Consider the following 20351-nt stretch of genomic DNA (forward strand, 5'->3'; position numbering starts at 1 on the left):
CAGTAATGATTATATACAAATTGTTAAAATGTTACTTAAATGCGATGCTTCCATTAATGATACCACCAATCAATGGGAGGTAAATATATTGCATGCATTATCCTTTGGCCTATTAGATAGCTATATGGGTTATTATTATTTTCCATAATTATCAACTGGATTAACGCATTCTATGGCTTTATCTATAATCAGGAATCAGCGTTGCATATAGCAGCACGATATGGCCAAGCTGATATTGCAAAGTTATTATTAGATCATGGAGCAGATGCGATGATAGAAAATAGTGATGCCAAGAATTGTTTAGAGATTGCAATTCAGCAGTGCCAAAAGGATGTAGCAATCGAAATTGCAACAAGTTCATAGTAAATCATAGTCTATTTCAATGCTTCAATTTTTTCGATATATTCACTTTAAAGTTATGTTGTATCATTACAGAATAGCCAATGCTATAGAATAATACAAGCCTATAGTGAATATTTTTCGAGTGGTATTTGTATTAATTACTGGAATTTTAAACTATTTATAGTAGCCGAGAAATTTTGACCAAAGTAGGATCCGATAAAATAACAACGATGCAAAGCATAATTCAGTGGAACCCAGACGTTGCAGCTGTTAGTTGACTCGTATAATTGTACTTCTTCATTTTGGGAGGCAGTTTAAAAAATTAAATTGTAATGTATGGACTGTATAAAGCTAGCAGGATATAGTGATTTTTTCCTATGTGTGGAGATAAGTTGCGTTGAGTTAGTTTATAATATTAAATTGCGATTTATAGATTAAATACGGCTAGCAGAGTACATTGATTTTTCCATTATTTGGAGATACGTAGCATTCTACGCTAAATTTTGCTTTGCAACTCTGGTGCTATTGCCTGAAATCATACAATACGATCACATTCACTCTTGTAAAATTATACCACCTTTATTATTACATCATGTATTAAAGATATCTACTTCATTGATGTTATCTAGATCATCATGGATAAGTATATTACCAAGATTCCAATAAGTACCAGCGATTCTAAAAGTGTCATCTCAGTATGTTCTAAAATTTAATTGCAACATATAATCTGATATTATCAATAAGTGCTAAAGAAATAGAATTTTTAAAGCTTATTCTAAAATTAACGCTAAATTTTGGTAATGCTGAAGATAGACTAACACTAGCGACGTGTACTTTGAATAACTTTTTAGTGTCAACTTAGTACTAGGGACAGCTAAAAGTTAGTTAGGCCCGACAGAGTTTTAGTGATAGTATACAAAACTGCTGCGTCTTAGCAAAATAGTTTAAAATAAGAAATCATTTAATAAAATCATGTAATTTTATGAAGGTAGAATACGATTTTACAATACTAGACCCAGGAATCGAGTTTGAGGATACTCACAACTTCCCGAATGGAACAGGTAGTTTCAACGCTCTTAAGGTACAGGAATAGCCTATCACCCTTTTATCATTGTTCGAAGCTATTTCTAGTTAATTTTAACTCCATAAAGCTTATATTATACAAAAAATATCAACTTTTATCATTGTTCAACTAAATTTTATCTCATAGACAATTGTATCTTCCAAACATAACCGTCTGCTAGAGCACCCACTACCTGCTAAACTTCTCGATACAAAATGGTAGATCACTACTTCTTTCACAAATAATTATCAAAATACTTATTCAGAATTCAGTCATTCTTAAAAATGTCAAGTATCATTTTAACGTTTCCTAATTACAATATAGGTCCAGATTTGGTCGTCATGTTTATTGGAGCAACTTAGCCGTTTATATTTCCTTTGTCTTTGCATTTAGCGTCTATGTTATAGAAGTAACAAGATACAAGCAAAGCTTATTTCCAGAGGTTAAATTCATAGGCTTTGAAAGAAATAGTTCAGTAAGCACAGTTAAGCCATCTACAATTCCATCCACTGTCAATCATACTACTCATAATCCAATCAACACCACAACGATTGATGTGGTAAGTTTAGTTCTAAGTCCTTTGTCGATTTGGCAGGCTTTGTAGCGTTTCTAAATCTACTGTAGAGTGATAAATTCTATTAGTCGACAGCTTTTCGGAGTATCTTCCATTGAATAATATTTACATTAATCCAGGTAAATAATCAATATTATAATTTTTTAACTCAGGTCTTACAAGAAAAGATACCATTGCTAATTTTCCTTCGAATGTGGATCGGTATATTTTCGGGAATCAACATATTACGAGAGATCTTTCAACTTTACCAAGAGGTAAAAGCTATATGATTGGAATTGTTTATGATTAAACTATTCAATTCTTAGAAGTATCAATTGAATTAATAAATAATTTTTAATTATAAGAGATAGAAGATGGAATTTAGAAAATATCAAATCTAATTTGTTTCACTTTACAGCGTCTTAATTATTATTTAAACCGAGAAAATTACGTGGAACTCGCATTGCACATCATAGTCCTCCTATTTATTACCAATTCTAACCTTAATGGATATTTTTGGTGTATCGGAAGCTTAGCTATTCAACTCTCTTTCATGGATTTAGTTTTATTTTTAAGAAAGTAAGGATAAGAATAGAACGCTTACGAGTATGGTTAAACCAGCAGCTCTGTTAATCCGTTAGTCCTTCTCTTACAGAAATTATTTTTAAACCAGTACGATATTCTTCTAGTAATTGTTGTAAATATTCATGATTATCATCTCTAGGCTTCCGTATATTGGGAAATATGTAGTTATGATGCGATCTGTAGCTATTACTGCTTTAAAGGTATATGTATATATTGGTAGACATAAGTAAATGTTGATAAGCTACTGCAATATAAAATCTTTACTAGTTGCTCCACTCGGTTGTTCAAGATTTTTATTTACTCCGTTATTGCAGCTTTACTATTACAGTAAATTTAATACGCAATAGTAAATTTGAATTTTTTTGATCATTTCGATTAAAATTATCGATAATCGATTTTTGATTTAGGTTACTATCATTGCTGTCATTCTGATGGTAGGGTTCGCTATTAGCTTTGGTATGCTTTGTAATCAACAGGTTAGTAAATATTCTATTGACTGATATTTGGCATTAGCTTTACATACATGATGTACAGCACTATATTTGCTAAGGTTAATATGTAAAAATACTAAGATCAGAACTTTACTCAAGACCAATTAGAACATCAAACAGATACAAGTATACCCTAGTGCCGTAATTCCTTATTGGAGATCAATCTGTTCAAAGCGTTTGCTTTTTTAAACTTTTACAAGTAGTCTTATATACTTTTCCAGCTATCACGATGATAACGAGAATTAATAATTAAGCCAACTCACCATATATTTGAAAATAACCGCCAAAATACAATATAGCATTCTTACTGATTAATCAATTTGCCTTATAAAACTAGGATTGCATAAAAAATACCTAATGTTCTGTTATCGCGTTATTTCGAAATAAAAGCGACAGTAGTAGGAAGATAATTATTTATTCATCAGTTATGATTGCATAGACTTTGCATTCTGATGACAAGATTTGTACTTTCTATGCAGATAATTTCAGACAATCACAGATTGTCAGTTTATTCAATTTCTATTCGTATGTAACAGAGCTTGCATAAGTAAAATAGAAATACAATTAAAGAAGCCCATAAGCGAATTTCTAATATTCACTTTATGTAGGCGGCTTTCCACACTTTCGGATTATCATTTACTAAAGTTGTCGATATGACGGTTGGAGAAATCGACTACGATACGTTATTATCCGGTATAAGTACTGGTGTCATAACTTATCCGAACAGCTACGTGCTAATTCTCGTTCTAATGGTCTTCATTTTCTTAATGCCTATCCTAATTATAAATTTAATGGTGAGTTATCAACACGAGCATAATTCTAAGATAAAAATAACGTTACTGTGTTATCGCAACATTCTTAGTTTCACTTATCAGAGTTATACAAATGCTACCTTTACATAGCGTGTACCACTCTGCGCGCATATACTTACGTGTAATTTACTATGTATTGCACATTATTTAATGACATTTTGGCCGTTAGCGTACATCAGGAATAATATGATTTGAGTTAGTTACAAGTAGAAATCTTCATTATCCGATTTCATAGGTCGAAACTAGCCTATTATAGTCACTTAAATTATTGCAAATAATTAGTTACTAGCCATTCGAAATCTGTTATGATATTGTACTCTTTGAATCTGCGATTTTGCCTTGTATAGATTGGCTTAGCCGTTGACGACATTGCTGAAATAGAGAAGGCGGCTGCTCTTCAACGGTTAGCCGATTTAACCGAATTCTTCTATAATATCGAAAGAGCAGTACCTACCTACTTTCGGCGATTTTTTGCCTTAGATAAAATCACTTGTATGGAAACTAAAAGAAACGGTGTAAGCAACACTGTCTCATAGTAAAATGATAGATTTAACATACTTAAATATCTATTACAACTACTCTTTAACCATAAAGTACCACTTTTACTGGTAATATATCAATCAGTGATGATCAGATTATGTATTGAATTTCTAGAATATGATTAAAGAGGATAAGAAGGATTTGATACAAGATCGCATTAATTTCATTCGAGACATAAATGACAAGCTGGAATCACAAGATTTAAAGTAATACTGTAGTACAACATAATAAATATTTTTATTAAATACCTATCTTGAAAACCATAATTCGTTCATACCTATATTTATGCTATTTCAGGTTAGAAAATCTGGATTTACAGTTTGATATCATTCAACAAAATCTTGAAAAACTACTTCATCAATCATCACGAAATGATTGAAGGCCACTAATTGATTGATTTTTTCTAAGATTATTGTTTAATATATTAATAATATGCACTTTAACATCACAAATTGGTTCTAAATGGATTATCTGTTTTCAGTAATTCCTGTGTCTTTATTTTTTCTTATTTCCTAACAATAACGAACAAAAATTACATTATTTATCACTATTACTTGCAATTATACGTATTATTATTATAATAAATGGCTTCATCATACGAATATACTTGATAGACTTGATATAATATTATTTATTACCTATTTATTTATGCCATTCTGACATGTTACGAAATTATAAAACCATTCCATCAAGTGAATATATTCAAATAATTTAATTTATAGTTTTATTCAAATCTTTAATTCTTTGCACGTTTCCTTAAATGATACCCGATATGAATAATTCCATCATGTGAATATCTAATATTACGCGATGCTATACCTGCGTATAGCTCGTGACTGATTTCTAACTACGGTATGGTACGGTATAGTACTGAAGATGTAATTACTGCTGTATAAAACATAAACATATATAGCTGTATGTTATAATGTTATATATGTTTATACCGCAGATGCGCTGATATGTGTTTTGTAAGGTACTTTTCTGATATGAATACAAAGCATCAGTTGCGCTGACACTGTTAGTCTGCTACTGATAAAGATAGTTTTAGTTTAGTAGCAGCCTACTTGCTCAGCTCTTACATACTGCACAGTAAGCTAGACCACATACGATACTGTATGCTACATAAATCAGTTAACTTAATTATTAAAGAGAGAAAAGTACGCACTATGCGCCTCTTGATATTGCACATTCACGTTACTACAGTTTCATTTATTGCTAGTAGACCCTCGCTCGTTACACTGCGCGTACTATACTTAATAGAAGATCATAAAATTAATTGAAAATTTACAGCGCTACGTAGACTGTAGTGCTGTACTGCATCTTTTAACTTACTGTAAGATTTCAAGAAATCAAGATTGAAATTTAATTTGATATATTTTTTTATGTCGTTATAAGTTATAATGATCGGAATACTGTACTCTAATAAATAAAAATAGTACGCGTATATGCAGTATCTTAATTATAATCAGATAGATTTGTATGTCCATACATATAATGTGCTCAGTCATCAACAGTATCCTACCATATTCTGTGCGAAATATATCAAGCGAGCTTACTAGTGCCCAATCTAAATGATACGAACAGTACTAAAGGGATTGAAAGTTTTGAAACTAAATTAAAAGGTAATTCATGGCCCAAGTATACAGGTATAGCATTGTTTAGAAACAGTGTCGTGTTAAGCAGTATGTTGTACCTATAGTATCTTGTAATATATAGACTTCCTCTGGTAGTAATACGTACTGTAGTGTTCGATGGCAATGTCTTTCTTGGCTTGAATTAGTAGACAAGAGACGCTTTTCAATTAGCTAGTACTGTACTGTGCCATATACTGAGCAAATCACATGCACAGTGAGCCATCATATTACACCATATATATTATGCAGTAACCGAGAACAGGTATAGTAATATCGAGTAGTCGATAGTAAGGTCTCCCTTGGCTTAAATTAGTAGACAAGAGACGCTTATGGACCGTATACCGATGAAATGGCATGCACAATTCTAATTAGCGATCATACTACACCATATATATTATGCAGCAACCGAGAACAGGTGTAGTAATATCGAGTAGTCGATAGTAAGGTCTTCCTTGGCTTAAATTAGTAAACATGAGACGCTTATGGACCGTATACCGATGAAATGACATGCACAATTCTAATTAGCGATCATACTACACCATATACATTATGCAGTAAGCGAAAACAGGTAAAGTAGTATCGAGTAGTCGATAGTAAGGCCTTCGTTAGCTTGAATCAATTAGAAATAGTAGGAGTTTAAGCTTTAGCAAGTGTGTGAAAAGTGAACGTCCAATCGTCCATGACCAAATCAATTCAACATAAATTTCAACGAATGACGTCATATGCTCCTATTGATTGACATTCAGTCCGTCATTCGTCTATACGGGTTATGGCTATTCTCTTCCTCTTCTAGCCTTCGGTACTATAGTGCCGCTACTATACAGTAAACTTAGATGGATTAACCTAGACTCTTATAAGACTAACATCTGTGTTGATATACGAGTTGATTATTGACTTGTTTGTTTTGTTTTCTAGCCTCAGTTGGCTTGGCTTCAGCCGCGTAATAATACAACAATACAATCCGCCAACTGCTTGATTTTCAAACGATTCACTCTACAGTGTTCGTGTACACTGGCTTCAGCTACAGGAAGGATCGTGCTCATTTTAGTTGACTTGAACCATTCTAGGAAAGGGCTTGTTCGATCATTGCTACCTCTAGTATAGAGTCAGGAAGAAGATTGGCGAGAAAAATTGATGGTCTTGGAAAATAAATCTTCCATGTAAGTCATTAATAACGACATGTACACTGGTACAATGTACTTTAAATCAATTTTTCTTATGTTAGGTCCATGATTTAAATGAATTATCGCAATAGTAATATTTACTGAACCTTCATCTACCAGCACATACAATATCAAGTCATTTTAATTGCAATAAAGGAAGTTGATTTTTTACATCGAAATTGGAAAACGAAGGTAAACATGCTGCTGTACAGTACTTCTGGCAGATATTTTACGAATATGGATCATTCAATAAAAGTGTTTATCAATCCTATCGTGTAGATGCACTAGTGTTGATCATTAATAATATAGATTACAATACAGTAACGGTACAGTTTATATAAGTTATGGCATCAGAAGGAATATCTTTTAGTAGTGCCTGGTAAGAAGTTACTTCATGGCATGGCATTGAATGTCATACTTAAACATCAGCTGGTGTTGATCCTAATTGACTACAGCACACTACTATACAAATAACTGCAAGTTGTTAACCAGTATAAATTATCGTATAGTAAAACGAGCATCTTCTTAAGTAGCCTGTGGTAAGCAGTTACATCATGGCATATCGTTCAATAGAGTATTTTATTGAAGTCCAATTTCATACTTAACATGAACTGGTGTTGGTATTAATTGACTACCGTCAAAATAAAGCCGAGTTGTTGATCCATTCTGGCATAGTAAGGAGTTCATCTTGGTATATACGATATGCCATAAAATCAACTTTGATACTTTCATTGAATGTATGGTAACTTGACTAGATGAAATAGACTTCAAGTCAATCTTAACTGACATTATTACAAGAAATGAGCGATATGAGCATTCTTCTTTTTATAGTCCTATCTTAACTCCCTTGTTGTTTATTAGATTGATGGTATATTTTGGCTTATTATGCTTAAGTTTAGGTTGATTAAGGAAAAGTGTCAATTGACTACCAAATTAAGTAGGAGACATTCTTTTGTACAACCCAATTGGATTTAACTGACAAAATGCGAGAAAATAGAAAATCAAGAATAACATCAGCGCGATTACCCAGTGTCCATGATATATTTTGGGTACGTATCTATGTTTCATTTCGATTTTTTAAAACTCCCTTGAGATAGAACTCATGATATCAGATAGTATTCTTCTTCATATCGAGTCTACATACTCTTCTTTCCACATCCTTGAAGCACCAGTAAGGCAGATAAATACAAGCAACTTTTATTCACCATCTAGATCCATTGCTTTTATTTCTGTATTGAAATCAAAATTATTTGTGTGCGTCATGGTACAACTGTAATAGTTATTCGCACGTAAATGATAAAGGACAATAATTCACTTGGTCGAAATTAGACGGTAGAAACGATAGTATCAAATACGCACACAGCAGTATAAACGTTCTTGAAAAACATCCAAGACTTGTTTACCACTAGCATAAATCTCTAGTAAACGATACTGTAATAAGGGACATGAACTAAATATTCTAAGTAACCTGATTTTGATTTGTCCAACGATCGTATGAATTCAACTCGATTCATGTAGCAATCTGATATCCATAGAATCGCTGATTTGTCACGAATTTTACAACGAGTATTGTAATACAGTACTTTGCTCTTCATCAACATAATTCATATCGCCAGTTCAAAATTGCTTAGTGAACTCACCGAGAAAGAATCATAGGTAGTATTTATTAACGCATCTGGTACATCTTTATTGATAATCTTTATCCTGAACAACGTTATAATATCTTAATTAAAAGCATGTATCACAAATAGTACACGAAGTTAAATTCAATAGACAATGTATATATATGAACTAGACATAAAATAATTGCTACAATGTTACAAGCTACTTTGATATTTTTCTGATTCAAAATTTTAGGCAGCCAAATCCGGAGATATTGAACTTATAGAAAAATGTTACAAATCCTCCAATATCAGCGAAATACAAGCAAACGATCGATTTGACCGAAGGGGATTCGCACCATTACATTACGCAGCACAACAAAATGAAACCGATATGATTCATTACCTATTGGAAAATAAAGCAGGTATCCGTCATGACGGTTATTTCTACATTCTATCAATTCCAGCTATCAATATTATACAGTATTCCATAAATTTCTTCAATCAGCTACCGTTCTTGATCCCGCCGTTTAAATTATATTTTTTTCTCTAAAATCAAGACATGCACTCTTCTAATTAACCTCATGCAATGCCTGTATACGTATTTGCTCTAACACAGTGTTTATTCATTTTCATATTGTCTAGATGTCAATATTCGAGGTTATGATGATTTAACCCCTCTTCATGTTGCTGCTAAATATAATAGCCTAAGCGCTGTGCGCGTTTTGCTAGATAATGGTGCAGAAGCCGATGCAAGGGACATTGATGATAGCATACCATTACATGAAGCGGTCAAAATGGGTAATTTAAAAGTGTGCAAGGTTAGTTAAACTGGTATTTTTAACTTACAGAAAAAATATGAATTTATCAATTTATATTCTTAGCAGTCTAAGTATCACCTACAATTATCTCTTATTATAATTATGAACAGGAATTTCTTAATCGCCAGCCATCTCTGATTAATGTAACCAATAAAGATTTACAAACTCCTCTACATATTGCTTGTTTAAGGGGAAAAATTGGTGTATGCCAGTTATTAGTTAATAAAATTGTAAGTAAAATATTACTTAATTGCAAGAATCTAACTGAGCTAGATACTACTGACAATACAATGCGATCTATAGTGCTTTGCTTGAATCATTAAGATTAAGATATTTTACAATAAAATTGTTGATCAATTACGGTATTTATTCATTCATATATTGAAAACATAGTCGGTCGGTCTAAGATATTAATGCAATTTTGATCAGGTCAGTACTTCCAGCGAGTTATTGAAAACAGCAATTGATGGTTGCATGCCGATACATTACGCCGCAGAGCAAGGTAACGTACAAATCATCGAGACTTTGCTCGATGCAGGTTCTGCACAGGGTATCAATTTCGATAAACAACTCCAAAGTACTGATAAAGAAGGTCGAACGGTCTTATATCGTGCAGTTCAAGGTGGTAAAAAATCAGTAAGTATTTTTGATATAATCGTCATATCGATAAGAAACTAGCAAGTTAAGACTAAGTTTCTGGCATAAATACAGTACTTTATATTGATAATTCGTCAACCTTTCTCAAAATACCGAATTTTAGTCTGTATTAGCCTGCCTTGAACATGTGCAGGATATATCCGCTGTTAAGGTATGCATTTCATCGGTATTTTAAAACTGATCCATCTTTTGCTAATGAAATCTTCTACGTATAAACATCTTTTAACACCGATAAATAGATTTCTAAATTTGTAAAAACTTAAGTAATTCTTCTGTATTATCTTAACGCAACAAATTATCCACAACATAGATGGATGGGATGACCGTTCTTCATGAGGCAGCATCTGGAGGCTTTGCTGATATTACAGATATCTTACTCAAGCATGGAGTATCTATCAATGCTCAGGATGAGCTTGGAAAAACAGCTCTCCATGCTGCTTGTGGTTATGGTCATATCAAAGTGATAAAAGCCTTACTTGATGGGGTAAGCATAATCTCTGGCAATCAACTTACACTGAGTGCTCTTACAGCGGATAATTTTAGATACGCTTATATCGCAACTCTATCCTATCTAAAATGAATATACACTCTTAAATATAGTGTATTGTTGTTACCCCTATTTAGAGGCTGAATTTGGAAGTTATATTGCTACAACTACTTTTACAATCTGCCTCATGCGTTAATTGACGTTTACAGTAAAGGAAAGCATTAAATAATTCCTCCTAGCCATTTTGTTGTTCTTAAGACAACAAACAACTGCATTCTTAAATTTTACTACTGTATGAACACATACTTTTAAAAAATTAGCAGTGCATTAAGCTTGTAGCAACATTGGCTATGCCTTGCTACTAATTTAATATTTTCACATTATAATTATACTCTAACTCAAGAGTTATACATTTCTAATTACGAAAGTTTGAATGCCATGATAGCCGCTACGCAAAATTTGAGTAAAGGCCATTTAATATACCATAAAATGAACAGTTTTCACGATTGCGTGAAATTAATTACTAATTTTATGGAATTGTTATGGATTAATAATTGTAGCCACCATATCTAAGGGCTGCGATGATACATTATCTGATATTAGCGCTTAATAAGTACGGTACAGTGTATACTATATAGACGCCAGTACTGGTAAGTTGAGCTCTGTTATCATATTTTAAATCCATTTAAACTTGTTTTACGCTTTTTTACTAACGTCCATTTCCATAAAGCAAATAAAAACATTTGCTTTTAGAATCAGTAAATCTCGTATGATTACTATATCTAGTGGTATGCTAACGGTCTCAGCGGTAAAAGAATACCCCAAAATATATGCGTGTATATAATACGTATTATTTCAGCTATATCATTTTCGTTAAAATTAACCGTGTTAATGCCATCCTAATCGTGCTGATCTTTCGTTCATATTTTTAATCATAGGGTGCTGACATGCGGCTAGCTGATAGTAGACGCAGAACACCATTACTTTTTGCAATAGAAAACGGCCAACTTGATGTAATCAAATTTTTATTAAAGCAAATTCCAAAAGTTGACTGTGTCGATGTGCAAGATAAGAATGGCTTGCATATAGCTGCAAGTCATGGTTATATTAGAGTTTTAACATATTTGATCATGGTAAAGCGATTTATTTATAAAATACGATAGATAATACTCAAAGTGCAAGTTTATACGGACAATAATTAACCTAAATCAATTTATGTAATATAGAAAGGAGCCAGATCTCATGTTAACAACAAGGATGTCTTTGGGAGAACGCCAATACATTATGCTGCAGATGAAGGCTATACCCAAGTACCGCCATACGATACAATCTTTACATATATTTTAATTACAGTATTTGTAGGCATAGCCAATTTTAGTGAATCATTCCATTTTATCTTGAAATTTGACAGATTGTAGACATTCTCTTTAGTAATGGGGGAGACCTCAATTATTCCGACATTGATACCAACACACCTCTACACCTAGCTTGCAAGTAAGCCATATTTGACATTAACCTAAATAGTTCGAACAGATATATACTCCTTTAGATGCTGTTAACACTATGATCCCTTAAATAGTATAATTTTTCTTTTGCGTTTTCTTAATTTACGAATTCTAATTAAAGAAAAGGCGAATTTTCCTGCGTTAAATTGATATGCGATAAGTCTCTGGCTCAGTTGAATATGTATGGAGAGCGTTCTCGTACTCCATTGCACTTGGCAACTATAAATAACCATGCAAATATCGTAGAATATCTTCTTCAACGTGGAGCTGATATTAATAAAAGGTTTAATTGTGTCGCTTAAAGCAATTACGAAAATAAGAATTAGTAAATGTTAGCACATCACTTATTACATAATCGAAATTCAAAATATTTGTCAAATTTAACTAGATCCGCAAGATATTTTACGTTATATTCGTAATATAAGTTACTGTGTTGTAATGAGATCGTAGAAATGTGCAGCTCTATGTCCACCGATCAATACTTTATTGAGTATTAATTGCGTAGCAATAGCTAGGTTATTGGGGAGGCCTATGTCCATTTTTGGCTTCTTACGTTGCAGAATAACAGCCTGTAAAATGTATCTATTTATGATTATAAGTTTTATTTCTACAGAGATGGTAGCTATTTTACCTCACTGGATATAGCCATCGATCGAGGATATATTGAAGTTGCCGAAGTTTTATTAAGTAACCGCGCTAATGTTAACTTAACAAACAGCAACCAGGTATTACTTTCAAGGCGGGTGTTCCATCTTGCAATCTAAAGCTAACAGCCACTGCGGTCCATTGAATGTCTATTTTACAGGATACGCCACTACACATTGCTGCTAGAAAAGGTGATATCAAAACCTTGGAATTACTGCTTCACAAAGGTGGAGAGATTTTCGCTCTCAATAAAGATAATATGACATGCCTTGATCTTGCCATTGATAACGCCAATAAAGATGTTGCACTGTTACTTGTGAACCAGAAAGGGTACTAGTATAGCTTAAAAATATTAATTTGTTATTTATTTTTAGTAAAGACTGTCTAAAAATTCAATTTCTAGATATGAACTATCATTATGAAGCTAAAACGCATTTAGTTTTAGCTAAACCTTTTAAATATTTATGATTTTAAGATCTTGCTAGCATAAGTTAATTTCTTTCTTGTTGTCTTTATGTTGAATTTTTGATTATAGAGCTAGAAGCATTTTGATGAGAACGGACTCTAAGGGATGGACTGTCATGCAACGTTTAGTTCAAAAGTTACCAGAAGTAGCAAAGGTAAATTGGATAATTTATGACAGTATATTTTAGCACAATTCAATTTATACAGATTCTTTTCCGTTAGGCCATCATGGATCAGTGCGTAGAATATTCTGGTCGAGACCGAATTGCATACGAATACAAAGTAAATATTTATTTTTTACTTGTTAAATTTTAGCTATCTATGAAAAAAACTTTCTTAACTATAGTTCACTAATTATATATCTTAAAATCTTTACAATAATTATAAGATGAAATGCGATTTTACATTTATTGATCCTGGACCAGACTTTGAGGAAAATCATACTATTGAAATTAGAAACAAAATGGTTATTCCAAATCATAACGCACTACAAGTTTGTATTTTGATATTTATTCTAGACGCTAATGATTGTATTATTCATTATGATTATCACACTTTATGTATTCTAACATTTCCTACAACAGACAATGAAAAGATTCAAACGGGGTGAATTATTAAATCATCAACTATCTAAGGTTCTCTTGGACAGTAAATGGTAATAGAAATAACTTCTTAAATTGACCAGAAAAACTAGACGCTACACGTTTTACCAAAATTAAAGATATTATAAAATATCTATTTTTCCTACTCCTCAAGTCATTCCCTAATACAAGGAATATTAATATATGCTATTCATTAACATGCCTAACAGCTAATACGCTAGGCGATTAAGATTGTACTCAAGCTAACATTTATTAAGTAAAAGAATATAAACTTTCTTCTTATTAAGCTTATCAAAATCGCAAAGTCTGCCATTATATTAAAATATATCAAATAAATAAGTAACTAGGCATTTACTCCAAACCTAAGCTTTCCTGCAATCCTATACTATTTTGTCATTATCGAATTATTTTATAATATTTTTCAAATACCACAGCTTTTTGAGCATACTTTTACTAATTTAAGTTGACAAATTTATAGTAGCTTATCTTTATTAACCTAAGATAATTTTTATTTTCCGACTAGGAGATCATTTGGGTCCTATTTTTATTATGCTAATTTGGCAATTTATATGATATTCCTTGCCTTATTATCGTACTTTGTTGTGGATGTTAGAAGTTCATCTTACAATAGTACCCTTGTACGTGCTTTTTACCCTAAAGTGGCACCCACTACCGATCCTCCAGTGCATGTAACTGAATGGAGTAATCCAATCACTACTATAAATACAACATGGCCCTCTATATTCACTACAGAAGTGACAGAAGATACGATCGACGAAGATGATATTATTGTAATCCCAATTAAATTTTATCTGTACAAATCAATTATAATGTTGGTATGAAACCGATATTATTTGCCACATTAATTGCTTAATGTATCAATTTTAATCTTCAATAACAGAAAAAAAAGCCTATCAACTATGCTATTCAAATTTTAGTTATTATATTCGTCAGCGTTAATCTTAGTAAAGAAGCATATCAAGTTTTTCATAAGGTAAGCTAAATTTTATACCTGGAAAGATCTCTAAAAGGTGATGATGGTCTGCTACTCGTGCGATCCTTATCTCAACATTCTGTTATATCATCTTTAAAATGCAGAGTATTTTTAATACTGTATATTAATTCGTGATTATGCAGCCAAAACTGGTTACCTTACCTTTAACAGCAAGATATTTAGCATATCATAGTGATAAGCCAGGTGTTACTTTATGATTTATTCGTCAATTTACTCCATCATTGAAGATAGGATTTACTATTTAACGATTATTTTTGACTAATTACAGGTCTTGCTAATTAAGATTTGAAATATCACATATAGCACGATACTATCCCAGTTTCCAATATATCATTTTCAACAAGCTAGCAGTCGATATGATTTCTAATACACGAATGGTAAATTCATCCAACTAGCTCACTAATGATACTAAGGCTTACACTTTTCTATCTTATGGTAATAACAGCAACATATTATTAAAGCACCGATGCTGTTAGCCTATGAGTTCTTATCTTACAAGACTTGTCACGTGTTTACTCTTTGCATGCTAGAATATTTATAGTAATTATCTTGACATACGATGCATAATCAATTACTGTTAGGATCAAACCCCTTAGAGCTTAGTTTCCCCTTAAAAACTTGGAATGAAATAAAGTGTATTAAACCAGCTCATGAGCTCTAGAGGAAGCATATATACAGCAGTAAGAAATATCTGGCTGTGAATTTTCTTTCAATGTCTTGCTTTGTGTAGAATATATATACCCGTCTATTTGAATGAGAACTTACTAGGATGGAGTAATAATGCCGGCTTTTGAGCAGTTGTGATACTTAATTAATATGCTACAGTACTATAGTACTATCTGAATCAGCCAGATACTGAAAAAGAATTATCAACGTTAGTGACTCACTAAATTTTTTTTGTAATCAGTTACAATTTTTAAAGTACCAAGCATATTTCCCTTCTCATAAGGCTTCCTAAATAAGAATTTGATAATTTTGGAATCTCAACTATATATTAACAGATAATTATGATTATCATATAGTGTTAGCTTAGTGTTCTTTTTTCAAATCAGTTATAAAGATGTGATTGTTATTGATTTAAAAATGTAATGACTCTTTCAGTTATCATTCAACTTTTTCGAAAACTATTTGTAGGGTCTTAGATATTTTCGATCAGGAACAAATTACATTGAGCTCTGCATGTACGGATTTTCCTTGTTTCTGATGATCCGGCCGGGCCGTTCACCGGATGCGATGCAATGGATTTGTGGCAGTTTAGCTATTTGGCTGGCTTGGGTTAATATCTTGCTATTCTTCGAAAGGTAACAAAACTAATCTATTTAATGACTGACTTACGTTAGATCGATTCTAAATGCTATCTCAGAGTACAATTTAATCATTACAATTATTAACAGTTAAATATTTTCAACTTAGGATATCATCTCTTGGCATTTATGTAATCATGTTGAAGACAGTACTATACACCTTTCTTAAGGTTAGAATTTTCACATAGTATTACTACACTTTTAGCGAAAGAATATCACGTGAGCTAATCAGAATGTACCAATTTATAGGTGATGTTCATCGTTATAATTTTCATCGTTGCGTTTGCCTTTGTATTTATTATATTAGCAGAGAATGAGGTAAGCACTAGAGAGTATCCAATTAAATTAGCTACCCATTTTCACTTCTTTTAACATTCATATCTTGATGAAAATGGCTGAACGCCAGCATATACTTCATTCGTATAAGGATTAAATTAATTAATTGATCTTGATGAAACAGCTGAACGCCAGCATATACTTCATTCGTATAAGGATTAAATTAATTAATTGATCTTGCTAGAAAGTATCAGTTTTTTAGCTACCTTTTATTATCATCGTATGGTCTAGTATACGCGGACATCAACAGCTGTGTAAATTAGAAGCTTTCAATGTACTATAACATCATAAATAAGCAAAATTACCAATTCCTATCGGTCATAATTACTCTTAATCTAAAAGAATCTTACAGTTCTCTTTTTCGGTAGCTTTTGAATATGGTTCCAATATGCGTGGATCTAAAAGAAATTTATCTTATTAATCTAACTAGCGATTAACATCTACACTAGATCAGACTAAGTCTTTCAGTGTCGCTAAAATTGCAGGTTACAGTAATTGATTACTTTACTCAAAATTTTATCATTTATTTAGTCTTAAGAATATCTCCAATCGCAATAATAGTGTTGCAGTATATGTATTAATATGCATCTCTGACTAATGTACAAGTTTTAGTTCTGCTTAGTGCTATTCGGAAATACATTAGATGTCATATTTAGCATTACATCACTACGAAATATATATTCTTACTACCGTTAAAAGGAAAGTAAATTGTTTCTTTTCGCTGCTTTTTCAATCATAGGACGTCTACGGTAGTTTTTCTCTATCTTGCATTAAAGTCCTCAATATGATGGTCGGCGAAATCGATTACAACGATATTTTTGTTCCTGCGATTACTAACAAAACTATACCCTATCCTTACAATTATATGACAATGATTACTTTGATTGTCTTCATGTTTCTTATGCCTATCCTGCTAACTAATTTAATGGTAAGTAAATAAAAACTGAATTATTTGAGCCGGACGTGATGTTCGTAGTATATTTCTAAAAACGTCCTTTTTCTATATTAGAGAAATCAATTTACCTTTCATGTAATAAATAATATGCTGTTTGCTATATGTACTTACTAGATCGGTTTAGCCATTGGAGACATTGATCAAATTCAAAAATCTGCGAATTTAAGACGGTTAGCTAATCAAGTAGACTTCCTTGATGATCTTGAACGATCAATACCAGCATATTTAAGAAAGAAATTTCATAAATCCATGGCCATTAGATACATCAATTCTTTGCCATACAAGGTTTGTAGTAAGGATATCTTGCACTATATTCAATGATAAATAGCATCTTGTAAGGGAAGTAACTAGAATTTTAGAAGTAAAAGATGAATAGCAATATGGTCCTCAGCTAAGGTTTATTTACTAATGATTTACTATTTAATATATTAATTTCTTGTTCTAGTTGTACTCTTTAATTTATGGTGATGTTACCGACAACAACGAAAGTAGTCTAGAACCAAACGACGAACAATTTAGAAAAATTTTTACAGAGTTGGATTCCCATCAGCATCAGTAAGCCAATATAAGCTGTATATTGTAACAATATGTAACTTAAAGATTTTCCTATCAGTTATAATTAGGTTTAAAATCATTTCAAAAGTAAAACAATTTGACTGATTACTATTGATTGATATAAAGACATTCGAATCTTATGATGAGTTGGATGTTTAATTTTTAACATTTGGTAATCATAATCTAGAAAAATCGAGTAGTTTACTGCTACAAAAGTTAAGGCTTCTGAGCATTTCTCAAAATGTATGATAAATGAATCAACTTCGAACCTGAATACTTCACAGTTAAACCACAACAATATTAACCTGTATTAACTTCTTATCAATTCTATTTTTAGATTTTGATAGATTAATCATAATTATCGCTGTATACCTCATGTACTACAGTATTTTGATTTTACTTATTAGATAGAAGAGAAATTTCCATTTTATCAATTCTTTGCAAGCTATGATTAGCATTAGGATTATCGTATTGTTAATATACTTATTCTATAGTACTTTAGCAACAATCCCATCAATTTCATCAGATAGAAGAGAAATTTCAATCTTCAATTTTTCCTCTATTCATATTTTTGTAGACAAGCTACGCAGAAGTTAAGGACACGATTGATTAATCATAACAGATATTATCACTGTATTCGATATAGACTATTTCAACAAACCATTTTAACAATTTTATCAGATAGTATTAGGCTTTTAATAATTTATTTTGCTCTAATTTACCGCTAGTTCGCGGAGCATAGTTATAAATAAGATGTAGAACAGCATACAACCGACTATAAAGGATGTACTATTTACATCATGCCATAACGTAACATCCTCAATTTATAACCTTAAAGATATTTTTCTGATTGCAGGATGAAAAATCTCTCGCTACAAGTAGATAAAGTGCTCAAACTATTATCCGATAGAAAATGTGATAAAGAACATGATTCACTACTTGAGAGCTTGCAAACACCGATTTGAGTACCCCAATGTGTGAATGTTGAATTTTAACGAACTTTTATTTTAGCAACTGTTACTAAACAGGAAGTTATATTCTGCCCCTTTTAAATAATTTAATACTAATCAGCGGTAATTAAAATTTGCTATACGTTTGGTATGATATTAGCTGGATATTATTAATCAACAGGTAAACATTTTCCTACCAATTCTAGTGTATAACTTATTTTAATCATCTAGCGTGTAGACGTTGGCGTAGGATGCGTTACTATCACTAGATATTCGTCAAGGTTTATATTAATAAGCTAAGAAGTAATTCGTAAAATTTAAAATATTATCTATAATACGTTAAAATTGTAGGCGTAGCCGTAAATTGTACTTTGATTATTCAGATAAAATTTTCTCTGCATAGATCCGAAAGTTATAATCGCTATCTTATTATCTATCTCAAATAATCAGTTAATAAAAATACTGGCCATAAGTTAATTTACGACTGCATCACAAAAATAAAAGTCTGTAATGATGTCATCTAATTACAGTAGTTACCGGGTATGTGTTAGAGTAAAAACCCACACACTACAAACTCCTTCTATGTCTTCTTGCTGTAGTACTGGAGGATACAGTTAAGTTGTTTAGGTGAAATGGACCTGCTATAGAGCTATTTTAGGCATTCCTGCTATCCGATATAGTAAGTTTGGTGCAATTAAACATAATTAATTATTAGAAGCAGAATTCCAGCATCGCTGTAGTTTTAAATTTTATTGAACAACGGTGGAAATCTAAGTCTAGACTTAATCAGAGATTTGAGCTGGACCTGTAATGATAGCAGTCAATGCCGAGCCTATAAATATTCTAGTTGTACTGTATCTTAAAGACTTCGTTCCATAGCTTCTCCAAGTTATAACAAGTGTGCTTGATTATAGCCAACAGTCTAGTACTGAAGATCTCGATCCTTTTCTATGCAGTGAAGACTTAGGCTACATTTTTAAAATAAGCACCTTATAAACTATAAATAATAAGTTACAGAATTAGTTTTGATATTTTCCACTACAGACCTCATAACTGAATCCATCTATGAGGAATTGTTTAGCCTGTCGGTATATAATATCTACAGCAGAGAATACTTAGTGCAAACAATTCTAGGCAATCTTTGAACAAATATCTGATCTTACTTGCCTAATTTTAAGAGAGGTAATGACTGATTCATGCGTATAAAATAAAACTCACAGCTAAAAAGATCTATTACAGGGAATACCTGCTGTATATCACCTAACTACAA

At 31.9% G+C, this 20351-nt stretch overlaps 1 protein-coding gene across 1 annotated transcript; it reads left to right on the forward strand.

Moving 5' to 3' along the window:
* Positions 1 to 977: 977 nt before the first annotated feature.
* Positions 978 to 4596, forward strand: TRIADDRAFT_53538 (uncharacterized protein; the record flags this gene model as incomplete). Its single annotated transcript, XM_002109433.1, has 11 exons — positions 978 to 1037; positions 1331 to 1423; positions 1553 to 1623; positions 1730 to 1964; positions 2132 to 2233; positions 2377 to 2537; positions 2683 to 2743; positions 2951 to 3019; positions 3643 to 3828; positions 4194 to 4361; positions 4501 to 4596. 11 exons carry the CDS (start codon positions 978 to 980, stop codon positions 4594 to 4596), a joined length of 1302 nt encoding a protein of 433 aa, XP_002109469.1.
* Between the last annotated feature and the right edge of the window lie 15755 nt (positions 4597 to 20351).

The sequence above is a fragment of the Trichoplax adhaerens genome, genomic scaffold, assembly GCF_000150275.1.
Source record: "Trichoplax adhaerens TRIADscaffold_2 genomic scaffold, whole genome shotgun sequence".
Taxonomy (NCBI): domain Eukaryota; kingdom Metazoa; phylum Placozoa; class Uniplacotomia; order Trichoplacea; family Trichoplacidae; genus Trichoplax; species Trichoplax adhaerens.